This window comes from Phocoena sinus, chromosome 3 (genome assembly GCF_008692025.1).
Source record: "Phocoena sinus isolate mPhoSin1 chromosome 3, mPhoSin1.pri, whole genome shotgun sequence".
In the NCBI taxonomy this organism is placed as follows: domain Eukaryota; kingdom Metazoa; phylum Chordata; class Mammalia; order Artiodactyla; family Phocoenidae; genus Phocoena; species Phocoena sinus.
In genome coordinates this window covers 45638676-45665123 of record NC_045765.1, presented here as the reverse complement: position 1 = coordinate 45665123, position 26448 = coordinate 45638676, and the positions used below count along the sequence as shown (strand labels likewise).

General features: G+C 53.4%; 1 protein-coding gene across 1 annotated transcript; it reads left to right on the top strand.

Moving 5' to 3' along the window:
• The first annotated feature begins 6760 nt into the window (after window positions 1-6760).
• CDX1 (caudal type homeobox 1) lies at window positions 6761-22621 on the top strand. The gene is made up of 3 exons (XM_032627107.1): window positions 6761-7288; window positions 20897-21042; window positions 21598-22621. The coding sequence occupies exons 1-3, from the start codon at window positions 6856-6858 to the stop codon at window positions 21802-21804; spliced, it is 786 nt and encodes a 261-aa protein (XP_032482998.1). The 5' UTR covers window positions 6761-6855; the 3' UTR covers window positions 21805-22621.
• Window positions 22622-26448: the final 3827 nt, after the last annotated feature.

The window sequence follows — 26448 nt, the reverse complement described above, 5'->3', positions numbered from 1 at the left end:
CAGAGAGGACTCGCCTGAGGTTAGCAGAGACAGAAGGGGCCTGGAATGCAGGACTCCTGACCCCCAGCACCGTGTCTTTCCTCCCTGCACACCCTGAGCTGGTAGGTCCCTGTTCCTACTGGTGGGGGAGTGAAAAGAGGCACACAGTGGAAACTGCCCCTTCCCCTCCTGGACACTCAGCACAGTGACTGGCTGGTGGGGCAGAGGGACCGGTGGCGGCTTCAGGCCACATTCCCAACCTAGATTCCTAGAACTGCTTATGCTGGCCCAGGCTGTCACCACCAAGGCCTAACAAGGGCTTCAAGACCCTGCCTGCCTCAGCCTCTCCCCAGCCTCCAGCTGGCCTTGGCCTCAGTGCCCCAGGGAACAACAGTGTGTCCTTCTGGTGCACAGATGGCTCAAGGATCATCAGAACAGCAGGGCCCTCAGAGGCCACATATCTCCCCCTCACTGGATAAACTGGGTCTCAGAGAAGGCCAGAACCCTCTTGAGGGCACACAGTGGGTCTGGAATGGGGCCTCTGACTCCCAGGCCCTTCTGTTTCTCCCACCGTTTATCCATGCAATTCAAGTTAACTGAACACCTGCCATGTGCCCTGCCCTCATAGAGCTCATAAGCAAACACCAAGGAAACCACAAATTAATAATATAAAAATTGTGACAAATGTGATAAAAGAGTCAGAATAACAGGCTGGGTAGGTGGGGTTCTTGTTTAGGTAGATTAAGGATCCTCTGGGGAAGACATATTTCAACTGAGATCTGAGGTTAAGAGGCCACCTACAATGCAGGGGCAGGAACAGTGTTCTGGACAGAAGGAACAGCATGCACAAAAGCTTGGAGGCCGGAAAGAGCCTGGTGTGTTTGAACAGGAAGGAAAGAATGGTTGAGGCACAGAGAGGAGACGTGGTGGGGAATAGGCTGGAGAGGCAGTAAGGGGACTTGTGGGCCCGACAGGAGTCTGGCTTTTGTCCTGAGGGTCAGGAGGGGCCAGTGTAGGATTTTAAACAGGGCACCGGTGAGATCATGGTGGTACGCTGTGGAGGACTGGCTAACAGGGGCAAGGGGCGAGGCAAGGCAGGGGGCTAGTAGGGAGGCTACGGTAGTCGACTGTGGGCTGACCGCTCCCACCCTGACTCTCTCCATCCCAGAGGCCGCGGGAATGCGTTCAACTGGGAGTTGGGATTTCTGGGCCATGCTTGACCACTGACTCACAGTGTGACCTTCCTGTCCTGGCCTCTGTATCTCCTCTGGACAATGGGTCAGACACAGTGCTCCTTCAGATGTGCACATTCTGCCCCTGGGTCTCTGGCTCTAGCGTCCTTTCCGATCCCTAAGTGGCTGTGTACTGAGGGACTGCCCCCCCCAGGCCACGCCTCTGTTTCTCCACTGGGAGGGGGAGGGGAATCAGCACATCTTTTGCGTCAAGATTGAGACCAGGCAGCCAGTGAGCCTTCCAGTAGTACCTCAAAGGGACAGCAGGTGGCGCCCCAGCCTCTGAAGGGGGCAGGAGGAGGAGAGGACCGTAATGGGAGGGGAGAGAGGAGGGGGGAGGGGCTCCCAGCAGCTCCAGCACTCACCCATGAGTCTCACAGCTGCCCCCTGAAGGTGGGCAGAGATCACCATCCTCACTTCCACCTCAGGAACAGCTCAGAGAGGGAGAGTTCCTTGCCCAAGGTCACAGAGTGAGGTCGAAGCTTGGCTGGGAATTGGGGGGCAGTCTAGGGAAGCCTAATGCTGGCCGTGGTGCCCACCAGCTTCTCTTAAGCAAATCATTTCCAACAGGAAGCTAAGCCCAGAGCCTCTTTCTTTCAGGGCCATAAACCTGATTTAAAAACCGAGTTATCACCAAGATCTTTATGAGGCCATCGTCTCTGAGCCCCACCCCAGAAGGCCCTGGTTGGGTGTGTGAGAGCAGCCCAGAGGGAGGACTTCCAGAGGGAAGAGGGGCCCACCCGGGGAGCCAGAGGGAAGGAGGGCTCCAATAAACGGCTGCTCCCAGAGATAAGGGGCTGTCAGAGAGGAAGAGGCTGCGACATGGTCGAGGAAGGGCTTCTCCACCCACACATGGTCACAGCGCCACAGCTGGACGGCTGTCCAAAGCAACAAGTCCCCAGTGGGCACCTGGGGACACTGAGGCCCAGGGAGGCAAGGACTCAAGGTCACATGGCGAGTCAGAGGCCAAGGTGGGGGAAGACCTGCGATTTCAGACGCCTAGCTTGAAATTTTTAAACAAGGTTACAGTGTCCTCAGAGGTGTCACATGAGGGGTAGTTCAGGTCTCTGACTGAGGGGTCCATCTAAGGGTGAGGGTGAGGGGGGAGTTGAGGCTCCTTTGCATGAGGAAGCTAAAGGAGGAAGAGGAATCAGGTATTTGTTTAAGAAAAACCCTGGGGTGAGGGGAGAGGCACATACAGGCTCACTATCCTTCCAGGTGGCTCAGCTGGAGAGGAAAGAAAAACTTCCATACAGGCCACTCACCTGCTGTGTGGCCTCAGGCAGGTAACTTCACTTCTCTGAGCTCTAGCAGCTTCACCTGCAAAACAGGGATAACAATGACCCGACCTCACCTGGCTGAGGATGAAATGAGATTAACACATGCAAACAACCTGGCATGGTGCCTGGCACTTAGTAAATGCTCAATAAATAATGGTGCTCTTGTTATTATTTCAGCACAGGTAAAAGGGCAAACCCTGCAATCTCAGAGAGATGCAGTGAAAGGGTGCCGAGCTGGGCATCAGAAGACCTGGGTCTGATTCCAGTACAGAACTGACCAGCTGTGGGAACTTGGAAAAAAATCCTTTCTTTCTTGAGGCTTCTGGCTCTCAGTTTCCCTACCTGTAGAATGAGTGGGTTGACTCTCTAAGGGTCTTGTATGATCAGGATGCTACGAAATGTGTGATAGCCTTGCATTCCTACACTACATGGACCAGGGGTGCCGTTTGGAGGATCAGCAGGGCTGGCTGAGGACCCCCTTGGGCGCTCTGGCTGGGCAGCAAGAAAGGCCAGTGGGGTCAGGACACCTAGCTTCTGTGCCCAGCTCTGTGCCTCTGTGACCTTGGCCAGGCACCTAGACCTCTCTGTGCTTCCTGCTTCCTTTCCTCATCTAGCAAATGGGGCCAGTTTGTCCCACCTTTCCCAGTACCCAAGGCTCAGGAAAGAGCAGGCCCGAGGTGGGGTGGTGGTGGGTGGAGGCCGGCCCCAGGAGGTGTCTGTGGAGAGGCAGGCACCTCCTGCCTCCACCCTGGGAGAGGACAGCACTGAGGGTACCACGGAGCAGCTGGGATGGGCCCCCAGGCCTTAGGCCTCCCTAACTCTGCTCTCTCCCTGGCTAGGGAAATAGTCCCTGCTTTGCCTGGAAAGTCCCCCATCCCTCAGCCACCACCCAAGCTCTGGACACCGTCTTCATCACTCCTGGACCCCTGCCCAGCTTCCTTGCAGCTTTCAGGCTTCCCACCTCTCCTCTGGCTCATCCTCCACACACCAGCCACAGCCCCCTTCCCACCACGCAAAACCCTTGATAACAACCTCCCATACCCCTCATCAGGTCTGTCCTGCCAGGCCTTGCTCTGTCTCTCTCCACACTCCTCTCCTGCCCCCGTCTTGTGCGCCCCCCCATCACTAAACTCCAAATTGGTCTTTCAGTTCTGGAGGACCACGTGTCCCCTCCAGCCTCAACCCCTCTGTTCACACTGTCCCTCTGCCCACAGTGTCCCTCCCTGCTCCCCAGGGCCTTGATTCATATGTCACTTCCTCTTGCAAGACTTCCATGTCTCCTCCCTTGGGGAAAACTCTCCGGATTCTTGGCCCTCACCGAGATGTAATTTTGCCCCTATTTGTGATCATTTGATTCGTACCTGCTTCTCCCCCTTCCCCTTCTGTAAGCACCCCAAGTGCAGAGCCTCGCTCAGTACCTGACACAGGGTCAGCACAAAGGAGGAATGTTAATACACATTTGTCAAACATATGAACACATGAACAAATGAATTCTTATACCTAGTCCCAAACTTTAAGCTTTCCATCTAGGTCTGATGTAGCATATTCTTGGAATTAGGGGACACCTAGAGGGCACCAACTTTCTCACTCCCTGGGATAGGCATCCTTTCAGCAGCATCCCTGACTGGGGACCTCCAGCAGTCACCTGCATACCTTCTGTGATGGTGAGCTCACTCTCTCTTTCACGACCGCCCTCTAGAGAGCACTTCACTATGGGTGGGTTGGAATCCATTTCTGTGCCTGCAGCTTTCTCTCTCAGGTCTTAGGTCTGCCCTGTCCCCCGCCCCAAACTCAGACCTTCAAGTCACTCTCCAGGTCCTTTCTTCCTCCATTCTGAGCCGTCCTGGTTACATCAACTCAGAGAGTAGAGCCCAGTTCTCTTGGGTCTCTCCTCCCTTCTCTGTATACTTCCCAGTTTCTCACTGACGCCTTGAAAAATTGGGTCCTGGGCAGAGCCCAGCACTCCAGAGGACTTGCTGAGCAAACTTTCACCAACACATCCACTTCCTGACCTTCCCTGCTAAGGCAGTCATGAGCTCATCCATGTCAGCCACAACCCAGGCAGCCCTCTTTCCCCCCTCCCATGAACAACCTTCATTTTGCTGCATAAACTCGGACATAACCCCTTTCCTTTCGGGGTCTCACTGCTTCCATCTGTGCAATGAAAAGGGTTCCTCCAAGCAGGAAGGGGCGCCCTGGGCATAATGTCCCTCACTCTGCTATAGTAGCTATCAGAGCTGCAGGAGAACAAGATTCTGACCAAGACCAGCTTCATGGGTGAGTCGGCTGTGCAGTCACACAGGGCCCAGTGTTTAGAAGGGCCCCATGCTTGGTTGAATGCTCTACCATTGCCATCTTGAAATTTATAATAATTTTTGAAGGGATCTCACGTTGTCATTTTGCATTGGGCCCTGTAAATTGTGTCCTGATCCTGACACATCTGTCTAGCCCTGAGATGATGCTGACCTGCCCTAGCCAAGGTGGTGACCCAAGGGACGGACAGCTTAAATAGATAAGACCCTGATTCTGCCCAACTTCTGGGGGCCACATGTCCCTGAACATTTAGGGGGCTCCCAGGAAACGCTGGAGGATCAAATCCCATGGGGGGCTTCTGTGCAGCTCCTTGGCCCTGAACCTCCTGTGGGGAGGGAACGCATCTCCCACAGGCCTTCTGATCCAAAGCCCTGTCCTTCATGAATCCTTCCCCAAATCCCTCTACTTTGCTCCCCACTCCCGGTTCACTGATGGTCTCTCAACTATTTAACACCCCCCAACCCCACTAGCTGTGAAATGTTTGGCAGTCTTTAATTGGGCAAGGTGCGGGGAGATGCATGATACATTTAAAATACAAGAGAGCCCCAACAATAATAAATAGATCAGGGCTTTAGGATAAGCCAGCCATTAAAAAGACATCTTTGAATCAAATGAAACACTTTGAATATGAACTGCGTATTAGATAATACCCAGGACTTTGTGTTATTTTTTTTGGAATTTTATTTTATTTATTTTTTTATAGAACAGTTTCTTATTAGTTATCTGTTTTATACCTATTAGTGTATACATGTCAGTCCCAATCTTCCCATTCATCACACCAACACCAGCACCACTTTCCCCCCTTGGTGTCCATACGTCTGTTCTCTACTTCCGTGTCTCTATTTCTGCCCTGCAAACCGGTTCATCTGTACCATTTTTCTAGGTTCCACATATATGCGTTAATATACGATATTTGCTTTTCTCTTTCTGACTTAACTTCACTCCATATGACAGTCTCTAGATCCAGGAATCTGTGTTAATTTTGTTAGGTGTGATAATGGCATATTATGTAAGAAAATGTCCATGTGTTTTAGAGACGCATGCTGAAGTAAGTAGGGGTAAAATGACATGATGTTTGAAATTTCTTTTAAAATACTTTAGCAAAAAAAAGGGAAGCGAGTCAGTTAAATAAGTGTGGCAAAATCTTGATAACGGTTGAAACTGGTGATGGGTATATAGTGATTCACTCTACAATTCTACTTTTGTGTATGTTTGAAACGTCTCATTAAAATAAAGGTGGGAGTGAGGGCGCGGGTAGGGGTGTTGCCAAGAGAATTGTGAGAAGTTCACTAGAATGTCTCTGAAAGAATGTCGCTACACCACCTCTCTAAGAACTTTCTCTAGAGAGCCAACTCAGGTGAACTCCCCAATTGTTTGCAGACTAGTGTATGTGCATATGTGCATTTTCCCCCCGGGGAAAAAACATCCACAGCTTTCATGAGACACTCAGAGGGGTCGTGACCCCTCCTCTCCCCCCTGCCCCCGCAAAAGATTAAGGACCCGCTACCTTAAAGACGGGAACCCGGTTTGAAGTCAGCGTTTCCTCCCCTTCACCTCCAACTGGTCCCTGCGGACTGCGCCACAGGCCCGGTGTGGCTGCGTGACGCTGGCCTGGCGCCCCTGAACCCCACGGATCCCTTCTCTCCACCTGTAAAAGGGGGTTGCGGGGCGGTCGAGGTGTTCGGGCGGTTAGGCTGGGGCCTCGCAGGAGAGTCCCACACCTAGCGATGCCTCGATGCTCGCTCAGGATGCGCCCTCCGCGCCCCCCACCCCCCTTGGCCCCGGCGTCCACCTCCCGCTTGGGGCGGCAATTTGTCTCCTTTTGAACCCCCCGCCCCCGACGGGTTTCCCCCTTTGATTCGCGGCCTGGAGGCTCCCCCCGCTTTGAAATGCAAACCCGCCTCGGCTGGGGCCGTGGCGGCCCGGAGCTATAAAAGGCCTGGGTGGGGCGGCGGCGGCAGGGCTGGGAGTTCAGGTGAGCAGTTGCTCGTCGGGGCGGCCGGCTGCGGCGGCTCCAGGGCCCAGCATGCGCGGGGGGCCCCGCGGCCACCATGTACGTGGGCTATGTGCTGGACAAGGAATCCCCCGTGTACCCCGGCCCCGCCAGGCCCGCCAGTCTCGGCCTGGGCCCGCAAGCCTACGGTCCCCCGCCGCCTCCGCAGTACCCCGACTTCACCGGCTACTCTCACGTGGAGCCGGGCCCCGTGCCCCCTGCGGCCTGGAGCACGCCCTTCTCTGCGCCCAAGGACGAATGGGCCGCCGCCTACAGTCCGGGCCCCGCGGCCTCCACCGCCAGCCCGGCCCCGCTGGCATTCGGGCCCCCTCCGGACTTTAGCGCGGTGCCCGCGCCCCCGGGGCCTGGGCCGGGTCTCCTGGCGCAGCCCCTCAGCGGCCCAGGCGCACCGTCCTCGCCCGGAGCGCAAAGGCGGACGCCCTACGAGTGGATGCGGCGCAGCGTGGCGGCCGGAGGCGGCGGTGGCAGCGGTAAGCACCCCTCCCTCACCCTGCGCCTCTGGACGGTTCCCCTGGGCGCCGGCAGGTGCTAGAGCGAGGCCCCAGCCGCCCCCTGTCTGACCTCTGCCCCGGCCCTGCTTGGGTTCCAGAGTGTGCCCCCCACCCCCGACTCTGTCCCTGCGGGCTGTTCTCTCAGCTTCCCCCTTCTGAATCCTGGAGCCTTAGGAAGCACACGCTGTCTTTCCCTGTAGACGGGGAGACTGAGACCCCAGCCGTGAAGAACGACGCCTTGTGGTTGCGTGGCAAGGCCGGAACTAGACACAGGTCCCCAGACCTTTATCCCAGGGTAAACTTTTAGCAACACTGGCCCTGGTGGTCATCCGTTTCATGCACCCCTATCCCAGCCCCAAAGAGGGGCTGCAAACCCCCAAAGGACATGCACCGATTATGTGAACACCCATAAGTCACTTTCCTTTCCAGGTCTCAGTCCCCCATCCATACAACGAAGAGATCGGTGGGTCATATCATTTTGACTAAAAAAGAGCCCTCTTTGGTTAGATTGGTGGTGGTGAAGGGTCCCTACCTTACCATCCCAGGGCTCGCCCTGAACTCTTGACCCTGGGGGAGGGGAAAGTAGGAGCAGTTGGGAAGGTGGCTACTGTTTGGCTCCTGAGCCTGTGAACCTTCTGCCCCCAGGCAGGCCTCTTGGATCCACCCTCTTCAAAGGCAGGGGAGGGGGCAGGACAAAGGCTCAGCTTTAATGAGGGGCGGCCTGACCTCCTTCCTAGGTCCCCCCTTTGTCATGTAACAGGCTGGGCCTTGGCTCGGTAGTGACTCCTGTCGGCCAGAAAGTGAACATGATACCCATTGTCCCGACTGTGTCTGGCCTGTCCTGACAAAGGCCACCTGGCCTTAGGGGCGGGAAGTTGGCCTGCCCACCCTTTGATGTCCAGCCCCTCCTCCCTTTCCCCCAGCTGGGAGCGAGCCTAGGACATCCCCCACCTCCTCTCTCTCTTCACCTCCATGTCCCCACACACTCCCAGCAGATGCTGGGGAGGGTTGATCAGCAGCTACAGGTTTGGCTGTATTTGTACCACCTCCTTGGGAGTCCCAGGGACACAGAACCTCCTGTCTGCCTCCGGAGGCCTCAGAGGACTGGGGTTTCTGTCCCAGCTGTGCCACTTGTCTCTGTGGCCTTGGCTAAATAATAACAGCTAATATTTATGGAACACTTACTAACGGACCTGATATCTTTTAATTCTTATAACTTTATCATAGGTGCTATTATCACCCCCGTCTTCAAGATGAAGAAACTATGGCATAGAGAGGTTACAGAGTTGCGCAAGTTTAGTTATACCTACATAAGCAGTAAATGGTGGGGCTGGGATATGACCAAGCCTGTGCTCTAATCCTCTGAACAGCGTCTCTTAAATCAGCCATCTTTTCTGAGTCTCAGTTTTACCATCCCATGAGAGGGAAGGGTCTTGTACCTTTGTTTGAGTTACAAAAGGACCCCTTTGTGAAATCTGATGGGAAGTATAAATGTTCTCCCTAGAAAAAAAGTGTTTCCTAATCGGGCAAACAATTTCAGGGGTTCTAAAGGCCCCCAGAAGCTTTACCCATAAACCTCGGTTGAGAATTTTGCATCAGATTATACGAGAGGAAGTGTCTGGGGCCACTGACCCTCAGGGTCCTGCAGTTCTGTGTCTGTTCCCTGAAGAAGGAAGCCCACTTTTCCTGCTCCTTTATTCTGGTTGTTACTTCCTGCTGACCAGGCGACTTTGGAGATGGATGGGGAGGTTCCCCAGGGGCGGGGACTTGGAGAGAGGCCAGCACTATGTGAGGGGGAGAGAGTGGGTCAGTGGGTGGGGGTCAGAGGACTGGCAGGAACCCTGGGGAGCTTCCAGGCTGTGTGATGTCAGGCAAGTCACGTCCCTCTGGGCACTGGAACTGCCCAACTCAGTTCACCTCTGGTCTCGGAAGTCATTTGGAGACACTTGTCCCTGGGCACACAGGGGGCCTAGGAGTAACTCTGCCCAAAGGCAAAAGTCCTTTCCACCTTCGCTCCCAGAAACTAAAATGAAGGGCCAAGGGAGGTTTGGGAGCTCCGGAGGAAAGTGGCCACCCCAGGAGCCAGGTGAGAGCCGTTCTGCCTTTTCGAAGGTAGAAGCTGCTACCTGTCCACTCAGGCAGCATCTGACTCTGACTCTTGAGGTGGGGTCAGAATTGGGGTGGGGTTACAGACCCTCCGTGAGAGAGAGGCCAAGCCCCTCTCCTCTTTGGCCTCAGTTTCTCCTTCTGGGCAATGAAGATACAGGGTCTCTGGGGGTGTTTCCCGGGTAAGGCTGTTTTTCTGGGACAGCAGAGGGAAGGTCAGTGCGTGCCCTCTCCCCAGATGTTGCTGGTCACCTGTTCTTATTGTACCCTTCTTGCCCCTTCTTCCCTCTTCTGTGCCTCTAGCATTCTAGAATATCTGAACTGGACAGTTAGAGAACAGACATACAGATGGGAAACTGAAGCCTGGAGATTTTAAGGCATGTTCCAGTTTCACACAAGTGGAGGCAGGGCTGGGATATATGTTGGATGAGTCAGTTTAAAATTTTCCAGTGGCTTCCCATTACATTTAGGGCAAAATCTACACTCCTTCCTGAGGTCTACAAAGCTGTATGTGCTCCTGCAGGCAGGTCTTGTACACATACTGTTCCCTCTCCCTGGAAAACTCTTTCCCCAGACTCTTTGCAGGCTCTTTCTCACCATTCAGGTCTTAGCTTAATGGCCACCTCCTCAGAGAGGTCCTCCATGATGTTCCAAAGTAGGCACCCCCCACCAATACCCATTGATCATCTTTGCCATGTTTCCTTCAGAGCACTAACTTACTTATTTGTGAGTTTGTGTGTTGTCTATTCCCACACCCACTGACAAGGTAAACCCCTATGAAGTCCAGAACCATGTCTATTTGACCCATGACTACATTCCAGGCACCCAGCTCAGTGTGTGGCATTTAGTAGGTGCTCAATACATTTTGTTGAATGAATGAACAGGGCAAGTGTGAGGAACAGTAAGACAGCTCTGGGAGAAGACGGGAGAGATGAGATCTCAACCTGGAGATGGGACCCATGACTGTCCAGCCGAGCAGCTCATGCCAGTGGTGGAAGCCTGGTTGCCCCCTTCTCCCTACTCCATGGATGGGACAGTACTCCATCCTCACCTGGGGAATTGGCATTGCTGAGGCTGGGACTAAGATGCCAGCTTTCCCTAAGGAGGGGGCAGGGAAGGAGGAGGATGTGGGAGAGGCTGTTATGTTGTCCATTAACCAGTTCTGAGTGATGACTTTCACTTGACTGAGGCCAGGATAGGAAATGACTACAAGGGGCTCTATTTTTTTTTTTTTTTTCTGTCTTCCCCGTTTGCATCTATAAATATCAGCATTTTCCTTAGGAAGGTTCTAAATTATCCTTCTGCTGAAGGCTCAGCCTCCGATTCCTTGTGAATAGTTTTTCACAGGTTAATGGCCCATTGAGGTGGCTGAGGTCCCATACAAGTCAGGAGATGTCCGCTCAGATGATGGGACTCTTGCAGCAGGGTTTAGATCTTGGTCCATCCCCATCAGCTTTCAGATAGAGAAACTGAGGCCCGTGGAGGGGATGAACCCTCCTCTCCCCACCACATCCTAGACCCTCTCCCTTGGCCCATTGCCACAGTCACCAACTTGGCCTCTCACCTTCAGCCTCTCTCTGATGCCCTAGCCGCCCTCTAAACCATGGCTCCCCACTGCCATGGAATTGCCATTTCATTTTATGCTGTAAAATCCAGCTCCATTTCAGAGCCCTCTTGAGAACTGGCCCCAACCCACTCTTGAAGCCACTCTCCCGTTAGTTTGCCGAGATACAGAGATGCTTACCTGGGACAGTTAAGAGTCCGGCTCGGGAGCCTCAGGCCTGGGATTGCATTTCTGTCGGAAGCTGCATTAGCCACAGGAGAGTTAATTTGGATCATTTCTCTGAGTCTCAGCTTCTTCCACTGTAACATTAATAAGATTACACCTTGAAGCAATGGTGCCAGTAGAGCATAGCCCTGACCCTGGCATACAGTAGGCGCTCAGTGCACTGGTGCCTGGGACCATCTCTACCAGTCCTTAGCAGGTGCATGCGAGCACACACCTCACACTCCCTGCCTCTCTATTATGGGTCCCTTGACCTGAACTGCCCTCCCTTCCCTCTCCTACCTGTTTACCAGGTCAAATCTGCTTCTTCTCCGAGGCCACCTCCTCCAGGAAGCCCTCCTTGGTTCCCTCCCCTACAAACACTGTACCAGGCCCTTGTTTTGAACAACATTTATCACTGACTGTCTTGTTGATCCCTGCCATCTACCATCTGTTATCCCCTCAAGGAGCAGTGCTAATCAGTCCTGTCCTTCTCACCACACCTTGCACATTGTAGGAGCTCACGATAAAGCTAATAACTGTGGCATCAGCTGAGTCTTTACCATGTGCCAGGCACTGTGCCAAGAACTTTGCATGGATGATCTCACTTAAGTCTCATAACAACTCTAAGAGGTGTGAGGATCTATTATTAGCTTCATTTTACAGATAAAGTTAATGAGGCTCAGAGAGGGTAAGGTGGCTTGCCCAAGCTCACACAGCTGGGATGCTGCTGCACAGGGTTCAAACCTAGACTCTACAGCCTAATGAGCATCTATCAAATAAAGCAACACACTCAGAATGGGAGCCCAAGACCCCTCCCCATGTGCATTCCCGTCTAGGGAATGGGGAAAAGGAAGCCAATCAGAGATGAGCTATAAGAGGCTGGAGGGGGAGGATGGGCACAGCAGGTGCCGGGCTGTTTAAAACTGGTTCTCAAGGCAGAAACTCCATTTGACACCTCATCTCTCAGATGTACCTGGGGAGGGGGGAGTGACCCAGTTAGAAGGTGGCAGAAGGCTTTTATCGGTTGGGTGTTCCCCCACACGCACACTTAGGCACGTGTTGCTGCGGAGAGACTGGGGAGCTGTTCTGAAGGTCCAAAACAGCTTTGTTAGCAGCAAGCCTGGCTTGTCAATGGGAATTATCTTAATGAGATGACCCCTCAGGTTTCTGTCCTGGAGCTCTTGGGATTTGGAAACATTTACATCTGGAGTCAGGTCCATCACCCTGTGAACATGCTAAGCCCTCCCCCTGCCATACTTGCCCATCAACCTTATAGGGATGCGCCACATAGATCCCTCAGCATCACCAGAGAGAGGGAGCAGGCATTAGTGAAAGCCGAGACTGACACTCCAGGCTCAACCCCCTCTGATGTCTTCCCATTTCTCTTGAAGACAAATCCAAACCCCTCACCCCAGGGCTCAAAGCCCTGCTAGCCTCTCCAGGCTCATCACGTGCCTCTTTCATTCAGTCACGTAGGCGGGCAGGCGGTAATAGTCTCTGAGTCTCTCTTCTGTGCCAAACATTCTGCTAGGTGCTAGAGATTCCTGCCAGAACAAGCAGACAGGGTCCCTCACAGAGCTGGTCCTCTGTTGCTGCTCTCTGCCTCAGGGCATTTGCACATGCTGTTCTGTCTTCCTGGGATATTCTTCCCCATTGGTGACATGGAAACCTCCTGCTCAACCATCATATCTTGGCTTAAATGTCACCTCCTCCAGGAGGTGACATTTAGCTGCCCCAAGCTAAATAAAGTAGGTTCCCTCCCCCACCGCCTCCCGCCACTTAATCTAGCTCTCAGCTCCGTTGCTTTCCTTCACGCTAATCTCAGTTCATAATTATTTCATTTGTTTGTTCTTAATCTACCCCCCACCCATGAAAAACAGGAATGAGCTGTTTAACAAATAAGTACCGAGCACCTCCCACAGTAATAATAAAACGAACTAGCATCTATTGAGTACTCGCTATTTTTTCAAGTGCAGGTATTTTTGACCCCAGAACAGCACATTTCTCCATTCGATTAGTGACGTTGACTAAGGCTGTGGGAGCAGTGGAGCTGGACAGAAGGATGTCCTTTAGAGGTTGAGCCACCAGCTGATGGATTGGATGTGGGAAGCGGGGGAAGTGCCACCTAGGCTTTTGGCCTGAGTGGCCTGAGGATGGGGGCCATCTACTGCGAGGAGAAGACCAGGAAGCGGTAGGTCTGTGTTAGGTTTAACAAAGATTCATCAAGTACTCGCTGTGTGTGTCTGACACTGTTGTGGAACCAAATGAGCAAGGTGGCATGGTCTCTAGCCTCGCAGAGCATTCAGGGAGCCAGGAACCAAGGGGAGGGGATTTGCCAAGGTTCCTCAATGAGCTAGAAAAGGGCTGGAGTCCAGAGCCCCATCCTGCACCTCCGCCCCAAATGTGACTCTTCACGTCCCACGCCTGTGGGCGATTAGTCAGGAACTTCACCTCCAGACCAGAGGAGGATGGCCAGGGTAGGGCAGAGGCCTGGAAACTCCACCAGGAAACAGCTGGTGGCCTCAAGTTGTCCAGCCCGGAAGAAGATGTGAAGGGATGCAGCTGCTGCTTGCAACTCTTAGAAGGGCTGTTCTAGGCCAAGGGTGCCCCTTATTTCTGGTGCCCCTTGTGGAAAATCCTGGGAAGAATATAGATGGGTGACGGATGCAAGAACGGGCTGCTCTGTAGATAGTCCAAGCAGTCTGGTTACGTATTGCTGTGCGGGTGTGAGCATCTGGCCCTGGCTGGGAGTTTGGTCTAGCCATGTTGTCCAATAGAACTTTCTATAGCTCTATATCTATGCTGTTCAGTGTGCTAGCCACTAGCTACACGTGTCTGTTGAGCCCTTGCTATATGGTTAGTGTGACTAAAGAGCTGAATTTTTAATTGCATTTAATTAATTTTAATTTAAATAGCCACACGTGGCTGGTAGCTGTCATACAGCACAGTGCAGGAAAATCCCTCTCGAGAGTTTCTAGAATGTAATCCATTCCAGATGGGCTCCTTATTCTCCACTGAGGAATCTCTCTTGCCTCTTTTGTCTCTGCAGTCATCATCTTCTCCTTCTTCTTCCTCCTCCTCTTCCTTTTTCTTCATCATTGTCACAGATAGATTTTATTACTAACTACCTTGTTAAAGAAATGATCACATCTAATCTCCACAGCTACCATGTCTAAAGGAGGCATTCGTGTCCTCATTTGACAGATGAGTAAACTGGGATTCAGAGAGGTTCAGTGACTTGCCTGGGTTCCCACTGCTGGCACCTGGCCTGACTGGGTTAGAACCACTGTGTCTATCTGACTCTGAAGTTTCTGTCCTCTTCACTGCTTCTCGTAGCCAAGTCAGATTGTGGACCTCCTTGAGAAGACAGGAGAGGGGTAGAGGCCTGGGAGGAGGAGGGGGCGGTGCTGACTGAGTGCTGTGACTAGGAAGGAGGGTGACAGTGGGGTGGAGAAGCTTGCCTAAGTCTACAGGGCCCCTGAGCATGGCTGGCCTGCCTATCCTCCTCTCATCGCACTCCCGCCCCCATGCCAGCCTCGCCCCTGCTCCAGGAATGAGCAGGGGTCAATGAGGAACTGTGCTAGAGCAGCCTGGGACTGGCAAACCAGCCAGAACAAGGACCAGTCATGGGCCCAGTAGAGAGCCTCATTGCCCAGGGAGGATATCTGTCCACCATTGAACTGGGTGGGTCAGGGCTGCTGCAGCAGAAGTCCCACCCACTGGTAGTACAGATGAGGAAATGGGTCCAAGCTGAACATCACATGTCCGGCTGGTGGCCTGGCCAGACCTCCCCACCCCTAGGCCTATGTTCTTTGCCCTGTGGCTCCCCATCAGGCAGCATTCCCACCTCTCCCAAGGGATCCCTCCCACATGCACTTGTGCAAATAGCTCAGTTTTCCTTGTCGTGTCCATAGCTCTTTGCCCTTTGCAAACTGCTTTCACACCCATTCTGTTCCCTGGGGGAAGGAAAGCCCAGAGAAATTCAATCACTTGTCAAGTCCTTTAGCTAAGGATGCAGACCTGGGCCCAGGTCCTTAAGGGAGGACTCAGAGCTACACAGAAGTTCAGAATCTACAGGGCCCTTGGAGCTGACACCAAACCTTCTTCTGATGTACAGGAGAAACTGAGGCCCAGAGAGGAGAAAGGACTTATTTAAGGCCACACAGATGGCACAGAACTGGGAGCTGGTGGTTCAGAATCCCCTCTGGTAGGCTTGTTAAAGATGGCAGGGAGACCAGGATGCAATAGAACTGAGAGCTTGGGAATATGTATTTTTAACAAGCATCCATGTATGCATATGTGCATTCCTTTGTGTGTGTGTGTGTATGTGTGTCGGTCGGGGTTGTGGGGATTTTGATTTACAGCCAGTGGGGCTGGACCACACAGAGAGGGGTCATGGATCTGTGTTCCAAGCCCTAGGGCCAGAGCTGGCAGTGTCATCCCTCAGGGCCACAAACCCAGCAGGAAGAGGTCAAAGGAAGTGCTGACCCAGAGGCCACTCAATTTTCCTGGAGCCACCTAACCCGCCCTGGGGACAGAGGCTGAACTCTGGTCCAGGATAGATGGGGAGGCCCCACTGCAGACCGCCAGGCTCCTGCCCTCTCTATCCTCCAGCTAGGCAGGCCCAGTTTCTAGACTCTCAGACAGGGAAATCAGTCTTAGACTTCTTTCAGCAATAATAACAAATATAATCAGAGCATCAACAAACATTGGTAGCTTCATGTTTCCAAGTTGGAAGGGACCTTATAAATAAACAGTCTCATCCAACACACAGCCCATTGCTCAGATCCATTTCCCAGGATCCCTGTCATGTGGTTATCCCACCACGGAAATGAATAAGATCTACCTTGCCCTGTGTACCTACTGTGTGCCAGGTACTGTGCCAGGCATCATTCATCCATCCATCTCAAGTGATCCCCTGTACACCCGAGGGTTGGAGATCATTATGGGAGACCTTACACTGGGCCATAGGTTCTAATGCTGTTTCTGAGTCTAGACAGACCTGGGCTAAATCCCACCTTCCAGATGTGCAGACCTTGCTGAAACTCAGTTTTCTCATCTGTAAACTAGGGATAACAGTCGCACAGCTTCATAGGTTGTTGAGAGATGTATGCAAAGTGCCTGACACATGGACATATTGACCATTATTAGAATAATAATTATCCCCATTTTATAGATACAGAATTTGAGGCTCAGAGAGGTGAGGTGTCCTAGATCACCCAGCCATTGAGAAGCTGCATGACGCAGCCCTGGAGGTCTACTTGCCCAAACAACCACATGTCAGGGTCACCTGGAGAGCTATTCAAGTATCAAATCCCAGAGGCCCACTTCAGTCCCATTGAGTATGAACTTCTGGGCCAGAATCTGTGCTTTTAGAAAGCTCCCCAGGCAATTCTGAGGCTGCTGGTCAGGTATTTAGAACCATTAGCCTGGAGCTTCCCAGGACCTCTGCTGTGCATGCTTTAGGGATGGGAAGTTTGCTACCTCCATGGCAGCCTGATGCATATGGATGGGCCGTTCCTCACAACCCACAGCCAGAGCAGAGAGAAAGCCTCTCATTTGCACAGTTATCCAAGGCTCTTCTCTCCCCATGCTTCACCCCTAAGAGCTGGTAGGGGGGCTCCCACCCTCCCTCCCACCTACTTGCACTGGCATCTGGCCCAGAGCGTTATTCATTAGGTGGCTGGGAGTGGCCTAGCTCCCATCAGACACCTGTTACAGGAGCCCGGACTTCCCTCTTAGGCCCAGTGTCCCAAGGGCCTGTAAATCATTCATCCTGGGCGCTCTCCCTGCCCCACCACTGTCACGTACCTCCCTGCCCCCTCTCCTGGGTCCCCAGGGTGGCACAGGTGTTCACAGGAGGGGAAAGGAGGTTTGCTCATGGCAGTGGGGAGTTCTGTCCCAGAGCTGGGACTGGAGCCCAGGGCTCCTGACTGTCATTAAAAATACAAATTCACATCTTCACATGGTAAAAATTTAAACATCCCAAAGACTCCCTCCTACCTATGGCTCCCCAGCCTCTAGTCCCCTCTCCAAGGCACGCCAACCCCCATTACTGGTTTCTTGTGTATTCTTTCAGAAAGAACTCGGGCCACAAACATGTTTGAGTGTGTGTGTGTATTCCATTTTTATACAAAAATAGCAACATACTATTTACAACATTTTGCCTTTTTTTTAACTTAACAATATATTTTTAGAAATTGCTCCATATTGGCACCTACGGAGCTTTATAATTTCCTTTTAGTGACTGTGTAGTGCTCCTCTCCATGGATGTACCATCTCTTATCTTATTAACCAGTCCTGACTCATAGACATGTACATTGTCCTTAGTTCTGTGCTATTTGAAACAGCTACCTCTTTGGGCATTTTTCTGTGGGATTGATCCCTAGAAGTGGGATTAATGAGTCAAAGGGCATGTGCACGTTAAATGAGGCTGAGATCACCAATTTGGGCCCCAAGGAGGATGTTCCCATTATCACCTTCTGGACGGCAGGTGAGACTCCCTGGTTCCTGGACCACACAGTGCGATATCAAACATTTTGGTTTTGGGCAGAGCCATTTTCTTAGCAATAAAATTGTGTGCTTTGAGCAACTCCACCAGATAGAAGTGGCCGATGTGTTCCTGAGCCCACCAGCCCTTCTCTTGGGTCCAAGGAGGGGGTGACAGGGCCTGTAGGCTGGGTCTTCACTGGCAGCCTTGCTAGAGTCTGCAACTATGCAGAGAGGAGGAACTATGCAGCTAGAGTCCCATCTCTCATCTAATTCCCTCCGTCCCCCGACCAAAAGAGCCTGGCTGGAGGTCAGGAAACCTGAGCCCAGGTTTATGCCACTACCAAAAAGGATGGCCCTCCACAAGTGCCCTTTTCTGAGCCTCAATTTCTCCCAACTATGAAATGGGTGCAGTGGATCCCCATTTGCTCGTCAGGAAGGATGGGACCGAGGGTTGGGTGCCTGAGGGGTGGGGGGTATCTTTATAATCTCTTAGGCTGAGGTTTGGGTGGGCAGGGAGCCTCCTCCCCCTACCTCAGGCTGGGAATCTTCTAGGCATTTTCAACCTGTGGGCCATCCAGCCCCAGCCCAGGGCTTTCAGGAGTCTGTCCTCACCATGGTCTGGACGCTCTCTTCCCAGAAATACGAGTAGATGGGTGGTCTGTTGTTTGAGCTTCTGCTGTCAATGCTTAGAGGGCCCTATAGCAGTCTCTGTGGACCCTGAATCTGGTGGGGTGAGGAGTTGTGCACTAGAGCAGGAGGGAGACCTGCAGGCCTGGTGAAATGACCTTGGGCAAGTCCACGGCACCCTGGGGCTTCAATGACCCTGACTGTACGGGGAGGTTGGACTAGAAGGACTCACAAGCCCTCTCTTATTTGGACCTCTGGACGCTGTATAACCATCCTGAACGTCAGTCTCTTTATCTATAAAGTGGGAGGAGACTAAATTCCCATGACCCCTTCTGGCTTCAGCCCAGTGAACCCAGTGGGGCTGTGGGTTCAGAGCTCTGCTGGGTTTCAGTGGTGGTGCATTAGGCAGAACAGTTTTTGAGCCGGCGTTGAATTTTCTAGGTCAAGGAGGGGCCCCATCTAGAGCCAAGGCCTCGGCAGCCACTCCCTTGTCCCTTTCCTGGGCTAGGCCTGGCCAAGGGCCGAGGCTGTCCCGTGCTGCGTCGGGCAGTGGGCTGAGGTCAGTGGTTGTGGAAGAGTCCAGTGTGGTTCTGCTGCTCTGGCAGGAAGCCCAGGGAAAAGAGCCGAGAAACATGTGCTGTCTCCTGTTCTCCACAAGCCCTTTGGCTCTGAGGAGCCCAGCGCTAGCCTGCCAAGCTGTGTGGGCTGGACCGGCGCTGGTGGGGGGGGGGGTGGTTAGCGCAGGGGTGCCGAGGAGCCGGCAGGCCCAGAGCTGGGGCCAGGGAGGTGAAGTCCAGGTTACTGCGGGGGCCCTTGGCTGAAGTGGGATGGGTTCGATGGTTATGCAGACCTGCCATGCCCTGGTGAGACACATGGGTGGGTGCCTCCTGTTTATAGCCGCAGGCTCACCTTCTTACAAGGAAACTGGTGTTGAGTCCGGCCCCCACAGCAACCCAGGCCAAGCATGACTCTTAATATTCTCTCCAGACAGACCTCTGATCCCAGCCCAAAAGAGATCCCTGACATTAACCCAGTCGGTCCTCAAATCCACTTCCGGGCCCCAGGCTGAACCTCGTGTGGAAGTCAAGCCAGCCCTGCCTGGGTTATGGCAGGTCTCCCCACATGTCCCCCTTCTCCCCAATCTGTTCTCCATGCAGCAGCCAGAGTAATCTTAAATCCTCCATCAGACCTCTTGTCTCCTCTGCTCAGAAGCCTGCAATGGCTCCTGTCCCAGACGGACTAAAATCCAGAGTCCCTCCCGGGGCTCGTAGGCCCAGCTCGACCTCTCCGCTCCCTTGGCTCACTGCACCCCGGGCGCACCAGCCTCCTCACTGTTCCTTACTCTTCATGCGGCAGGCATGCCCCCCATCAGGACCTTTGCACCTACTGTTCCCTCCGCCTGGGAACCTCTTCCCCAGACAGCTGCATTGCTCTTTCCCTCACCTCCTTTAGATCTTTGCTTAAGTTCCCCTTCAGGGTAAGGCCTTCATGGACCACTGTATTTAAAATCACAGCCTCACTCCTCCCTCAATTCCCAGTCCTTCTTTGTCTCTGAAATACTTATCTTCAATCAACATATCAAATAATTTCCATATTTATTTTATTTTTGCCCATCTCCCTCCTCTAGAGCCTAAGCTTCATGAGGGCAGGGACTTTTTGTTTTGCTCACTGCTGCACCCAGCACTTGGCCACAGCAGGAAGTCAGTAAATATTTGTGGGCTGATCTGAGTACTCCTGCTCTGTGCCTGGGCACAGGCTGGAGTGTAGATGGCTCGGGGCAGAGCGGTCCCCAGCCCCTGGTGCAGCCCCAGCTCAGGGCTTGGCGCCTAGAACCAGGGCCTTCTGAGGAGGCTGACAGGTCCTGGGGAGCCACCGGCAGCCCCAGTCCTTTCTGTTTGATTGTGCGACCACCAACCACCAGGCATTTGACAGGAATTGAGGAGCATATACCCCAGGGCGGTTCCTGCAAGCTTCCTGCTTCAGCCTCCGGCTGTGACGGCCCTTCCTGCTCTCCTTGCACACAGGAGAGAGGAGCAGCTGACGTCTCTATCTCAAGCTACCCTTGCTGCCAGGTGTTCCTTCCTCCAAGTCTCTAGTGCTCAGACCTGCGGTCTGAGGATCCCCAAATTGGAACCACCTGGGAGCTTGTGAAAAATGGAGATTCCACGCCAAGGCTTTCTACTTCACGTTCTCGGTGACACGCTGGAAGCTGTGTTTTTCACAAGCTCCCCGCATGTCTGTTCTGCAGCCACACCTGGGAACTGTTGCACGAAAGTGGGTGGGCCTGGCAATCAGAGTAGGGCTCTGGGTCAGGAGACTTGGCCTGAAACCCACAACTCCACCCGCTGCTTGCCGGGTAACCCTGGGCAAGTTGCTTCCCCTCTCTGAGCCTTAGGGCCCCCCAGATGGGCATGAGAACAGTGCTTGCCTCCTAGGTTGAGAGTCTCGAAGCCTGAGCCTGGGAGAATGACTGTTACTCCCTCAAGGTCCTTCTTCAGGGGCCCTGGATTGCTCTTCCCCCTGGGAGCCCTGCCTTGGCCTTTTGCAAGCTCCCCTCCCCACTCACCTCTCCTCCTGGCACCTCTGCTTCTTAGGTAAGACCCGGACCAAGGACAAATACCGCGTGGTCTACACCGACCACCAGCGCCTGGAGCTGGAGAAGGAATTCCACTACAGCCGTTACATCACCATACGGCGGAAGTCAGAGCTGGCCGCCAATCTGGGACTCACTGAACGTCAGGTGTGTGGGGCTCCCACCTCAGCCACAGGAGCAGTCCCGGGAGTCTGGCCTCCAGGCTGCCAGGCAGATTATGGAGCTCAGTCGAGGGAGGAGAACAGAGAGGTTGTCTCCCAGCCATGGTCATACAACACAATAGAAACTGAGCTGCTGCCCATCCCCCGGCCAATTAAACCCAATATCCCTGACCACCAAGAGGAGCATGGGGCCTGATTAGCTATAGGCTACAGCGGGCTTTGATCAGTGCTGTTTAAATCCAGAGGAGGGAGTGGTCACAGGGAGAACAGGGAAGGCTTCCTGGAGGAGGGGTGTTAGAGCATGGCTTTGGAAGATGGAGAGGAAGAGGGTTACAGAGGAAGTTGTCTTAAGAGTAGGGGAGCAAGTTCCAGAGGGGGAGAACGTGTTCAGGGTCCATGAACAGTTGGGGTAGCCGGAGCAAGTGGGAAGCCCCAAGCGCCACATCGAAAAACAAGAGCCCCACTGCCCTTCCTCTTTTCCTCTTGTTCTGTCATTCGGTCTCCCCACCGCCCACCCCATCTCTCTTCTCTGACCCCACAGGTAAAGATCTGGTTCCAAAACCGGCGGGCAAAGGAGCGCAAAGTGAACAAGAAGAAGCAACAGCAGCAGCCTTCACAGCCACCCCCGCCCACCCACGATGTCACCGCCACTCCAGCTGGGCCACCCCTGGCGGGCCTGTGCCCCAGCTCTGCCAGCCTCCTGGGCACCTCCTCCCCAATGCCTGTCAAGGAGGAGTACCTACCGTAGCCCCCCGACCAGCCTTGTGGGCTGGGGGCCTTGAGGACTCAGGGGCTAGGAATGTGGCTCCTGTGGGGGCCCAGGAGGCCTAGTCTGAGTCCCAAGCCCTGCCACTGACCTGCTGAGTAACCTTGGACCAACCACCCACGCAGCCCCTGCATCCCCTGGGCCCATCTGTGCAGCGAGCCTGCTGGATGAGGACCTTTTCCAGCTCTGGTGATCTAGGCCTCAGGCGGACAAGGGAGCCTGGGGTGGGAGGTCTTAATCCCCAGGGGGCTAGGTGAGGGGGCCACCCAGCTCCTCCTCCAGAGGCTCAAAGGTGGGAGGCTGCTGTAGGGACCAGACTCCTGGAGAAAGGAGATGGAACCGAGAGAAGACGGAAGGCTTGCAGACCGTGACCTGAGGGGGGGAGGGGGGGTGTCAGGTCACACCTGCCTTTTCCTGCAGCCTCACCTCTACCTGCCCCCCCACCCCCCGCCCCTGCGTAACATGCACCAAACCCTCTCCAGGCTGGATGCAAAGCGCAAAGCCCACAGGATTGGACCTGAGCAAGAGGCTCTGGGCTACAGAGCCATATTCCCTCACTCAAATTCTCAGTGGAGATTCCAGGTTGTGGGGAAGGCCTCTGAAAGGGGACAGAGGGGCAGAGTCCATCCTGCCAAGTCTCTACCACCCCACCAGGCTGTCCCTCAGGGCCCGGGCCCCAGGGAGCCCCCAGAGAACTTTCTCTGGACCAAGCAGACTCACGGCTGGGCAAGGGGCTGCCCAGAGAGTGGAATCTCTTGAATGCAGCTTCAAGAATAAATTTTTTTTCTCTTTTTAAAAATGTATGAAAATCATTATACATAGCATGAAAGGAAAATGTTAAAGAAGTGTAAATCATCCTCACCCTTCTCAGCAACTGCATAGTCTCTCCTAGTCTCTGTAGGCCTACAACAAGGTCACCTTTAAAATACTTCTGAAAGATCAAAACAGGACCTCATTAGAGTGAGGCTATGAGACTGTTAAATTTTAAGTCCATTTTGTAAGCAGAATCATCAGATTCAATATTTCAGTCTTTTGAATTTTTCAAATACTTTCAACTCAGGGTTTTCTTTCAACAGATGACATTCGTTGGGCACCCCATATGCCAGGCATGGCTGGGCCCAGGGAATGTACAGTCCTTGCCACCCAGAAGTTCCCAGTCTGATCTATGCTCTAGGTATCAGGGTAGCAGAGCATCCAGGGAGTCCAGAGCGAGCCCCCAGCTTATCCTGGAGGGTCTGGAAGGCTTCCTGGAGGAGGTGATTTTAAACTGAGGCCTACCTAAAGGACTAGTAGGTGCTGTCAGGCCAAGAAGGAGGAATAGTAAAAAAAGATTAAGAGGAATATGAACTTGAAGTACATTTTAAAAAAACTCCTGAGAAAAGCTGCTATTTTGAACTCCCTTCCAGAGAGGTGGGCAGGAGTCTGTGCCCTGGGGCCTTCACTCCCTAGAGGGCTCTGGTGCCAGCTGCCTGCCCCTCTGTTTACTGTTCTGGGAGGTGGCCTAGCCATAAAAAGTGTATGCAGCCTGCCTGCCTGCCTGCCCTTTGCTCCTGGGGCACATGACAACAATGCACGAGGTGGATCCAGTCCCCACGTGAGCCCCTGAAGAGCAGAGGCACTTCTCTCTCCTCCTCTTGCTGTTGGCCTGGGAGACATCATGGCTTCACTGAGGATGGTGGACATCTAAGGCATGGGAACCAGGTGGTACCAGGGGAGAGGACCAGGGTTCCAGGAGCAGAGGAAGAGGGTTGGAGGCAGGGTGGCTAGCGGTGAGTGAATATAGGTTTCTGATCGTCAAAAGCGTTTGCTGTGTGACCCTGGGGTAATTGCTTCCCCCCTCTGAGCCTCATTTCCCCATCTGTAAGACTGGGGAGCTTGTTTACCAAGAAGAAATGACTCTGGTCAAGTCAGTTTGAGAAGTCCTGCAGACTCAACTCTTCTGGGAGAGTCACACTGGTGCCTTAACACATCAAAGGCTCGGACAAGTCCCACAGCAAAGAAAACCCTTGAATTTTATCCAGCATTCCCCATGCTTCACTACCCAGGAGCCCGCTACCAGCACCTACCAGCACCCCAGTGAACACCGCTCTGGAGTGTGGGAACGCTGTGGGCTGGAGGGCCACACTTCAGCTGTGACGCAGTGTTTAGTAGCAGATTTTGTTGTCACATGGCCTGGATTCCAGCTTGACTACTTCCAAGCTGTGAGACTTCAGGCAAGTTACTTAGCTTCTCTGAGCCTCAGCCTCCCCATTTGTCAAATGGAAATAAAATACTCTAAGCTATCTAAGCTGTCTCAGAATTACGTCTAGCACAGGGCCCGGCACACAGTAAGTTCCGTGTTTTAGCCACACCTGCTCCCTGGGCTGCTGTATCCTAGTGTGATGACGGCAGGCCTGACTGATGTTCTAACGACCCCCACCCCCAGTGCTGAGGACAGCTGGTGGCTGGGAAGATCTGAGGCAGGACAAGGCCGCCCCCAGCCACAGGAAGACCTCTGCCTGGTTGGAGGTCAGTCGCCAGGCCGAGCAGGCTGGGTGAGCTGCAGTTGCTGTCTACGTGGGCGGTCAGGGCCTTGGGTGGGCCCCACAGGTTGGACTGGCCATCACCTGTCAACTGGTGTTTGAGCTCCGTGGAAAAGGAAACTTTTATCTAAGACAACTTCCAAGCAGTGTCTTGAGCTGCGGTGTGAAATAATGCATTCCCTGCCACCCAGAGAGTTCCACCAGAGGCAAGGGTGATGTAATGGCTCAGGGAAAAGGACCCATTACGTCTTGTCAGACCCGGCGGCCACCCCAGTGCTAAGAGGCGTTCCAGCTTTCCTATCGGGAATGGCCGATGCTGCTTCTGTTTGCATATAGTGATTTTATGCTTCCCCCCTGCTGGGTGGCAGGCCCTGAGCTGATGCTAGAGATGGGGGATGGAAGGTGGGAGGGGGGGCGTCCAGGCAAAAATATCTGGCCTGGCCTGGCTGTGGAAGGCCCAGGGCCTGGTCGTGACCTCTAGCAAATCAGAAACGTGTGCGTCAGCGCTACGTGTCTATAGACCCCTGACACCATATTGAGAATCTGAGTTTTGTGGATGAGACTCCCAACACTGACTGCCAAGAGACTGGCGTGGGCTGAGTGGAGAGGGCCACAGCTCAAGACTAGGGAAGGTGTCAGGGCTGGGAGTAGAGCGGCCTCACAGAGGAGGTCTCTAGCAAGGAAACCAGCCTGGCCCAGGGTGGATGAGATGCCCAGCCAGTGGGACACAGAAGCTGGGAGCAGAGCAGGTGTAGGACAGGGCGGCTTTGGAGGGCAAGCCTGTCCCCGCACGGCTGCTCCAGAACCATTTTCTCACCAGATGGATTAGCAGTCTGGATCCTCATCTTTCACAGTCGCCACGCTGGTGTAACAAAACACATGCTCTTCAGCGATAAAGTCGGAACGTTTAAGCAAATTAAAAATGTTTATTTATATGCATTTAAAAATATCTCCCTATATAATAAAAGGAAGTACATTTTCATCTCACATTTTCTTTAAATCAGCCCACATCCCCATTCTTCTGGTTTGTTGTGAGACCAAGAGAAATAGGGAGGGGAGAGGGAAAGGGAGATAGATTATTTACTAGGTTTGAATTCCTAACTAGTTATTTTGCCAAGTGGTACCCAAACTTCCTCTGGGATGGGGGAGACGGGGTGGTATTGAGAGCAATTGTCACATGTGCTCAGCAGCTGAACTCATGGCCAGTTGTATGATCATAAACCTGGGGTTTCAGAGGGTAGACTGACTCATGTGGACAATGTCTTCTAAAAAATGTTGGGGGGTTGCTTGTTGTATGAAGTATAGAGTTTTCCAACAAGCGCTGTGGTGATGGGGGAGGGGATGGTAGAAGGTGTGATATGGAGGGCAGGGCCTAGGTGGGGTCAGACTCCTAGATTCCAGGCCTCACCCTGCCTCTACTTCACAGGGTGATTTTCCAAGTCCTGCCTCCTCTGGGCCTCAGTTTCCCCTTCTGAAAGGCATGGACCCAGACCCATTTGTATTCAGAGCCCCAGTGACTGCTGCTGATGTTCAGTGGTCACCCCATGACGTGTCTGAGAAAGGCTAAAGTCCCAGCCCTGCTCCCTTCCCTTCACCTAGGGCTGGATCTGGGGGAGCAGGTGCTGCTGGGAAGAGGCCACAAGGAGGCTAGTCTTCCAGGGCTTCTGAGCCAATGCCTCACCTCTACTCCCTGTTCCCATGGTTCTCTCTTCCTTCCTTAGCGTCTAATGAAACCCACAAGCCAACGAGAGGGAGTGGTTCAGCAAAGCTGCCTGTAAGAGGTGTGGTGACACGCCCTCGGGGAGAGGAGAGGTGGGTCCTGCCTGGGCCTCTTAGTTTTTGCCTCTCCCCAGGCACGGCCCGAGGCCCTCCTCGCTTTATCTCCAAAGCTCAGAGATTCAGTGATTTGTGACCTTGGGCACACAACTTCACTCCTTCAAGACAGTTTCCTTAGGTACAAAATGGGGACGCACAAACTCGTCTTTCCAGGCTGCTGGAAAGAGCTAAAACTTAGATATTGGATATGAGCTCATCTAATGCACACAGTAGGGCTCAATGAACGTCCCTTCCGTTTACATTCATGGCCAAGGGGCTCCTTCCTCCT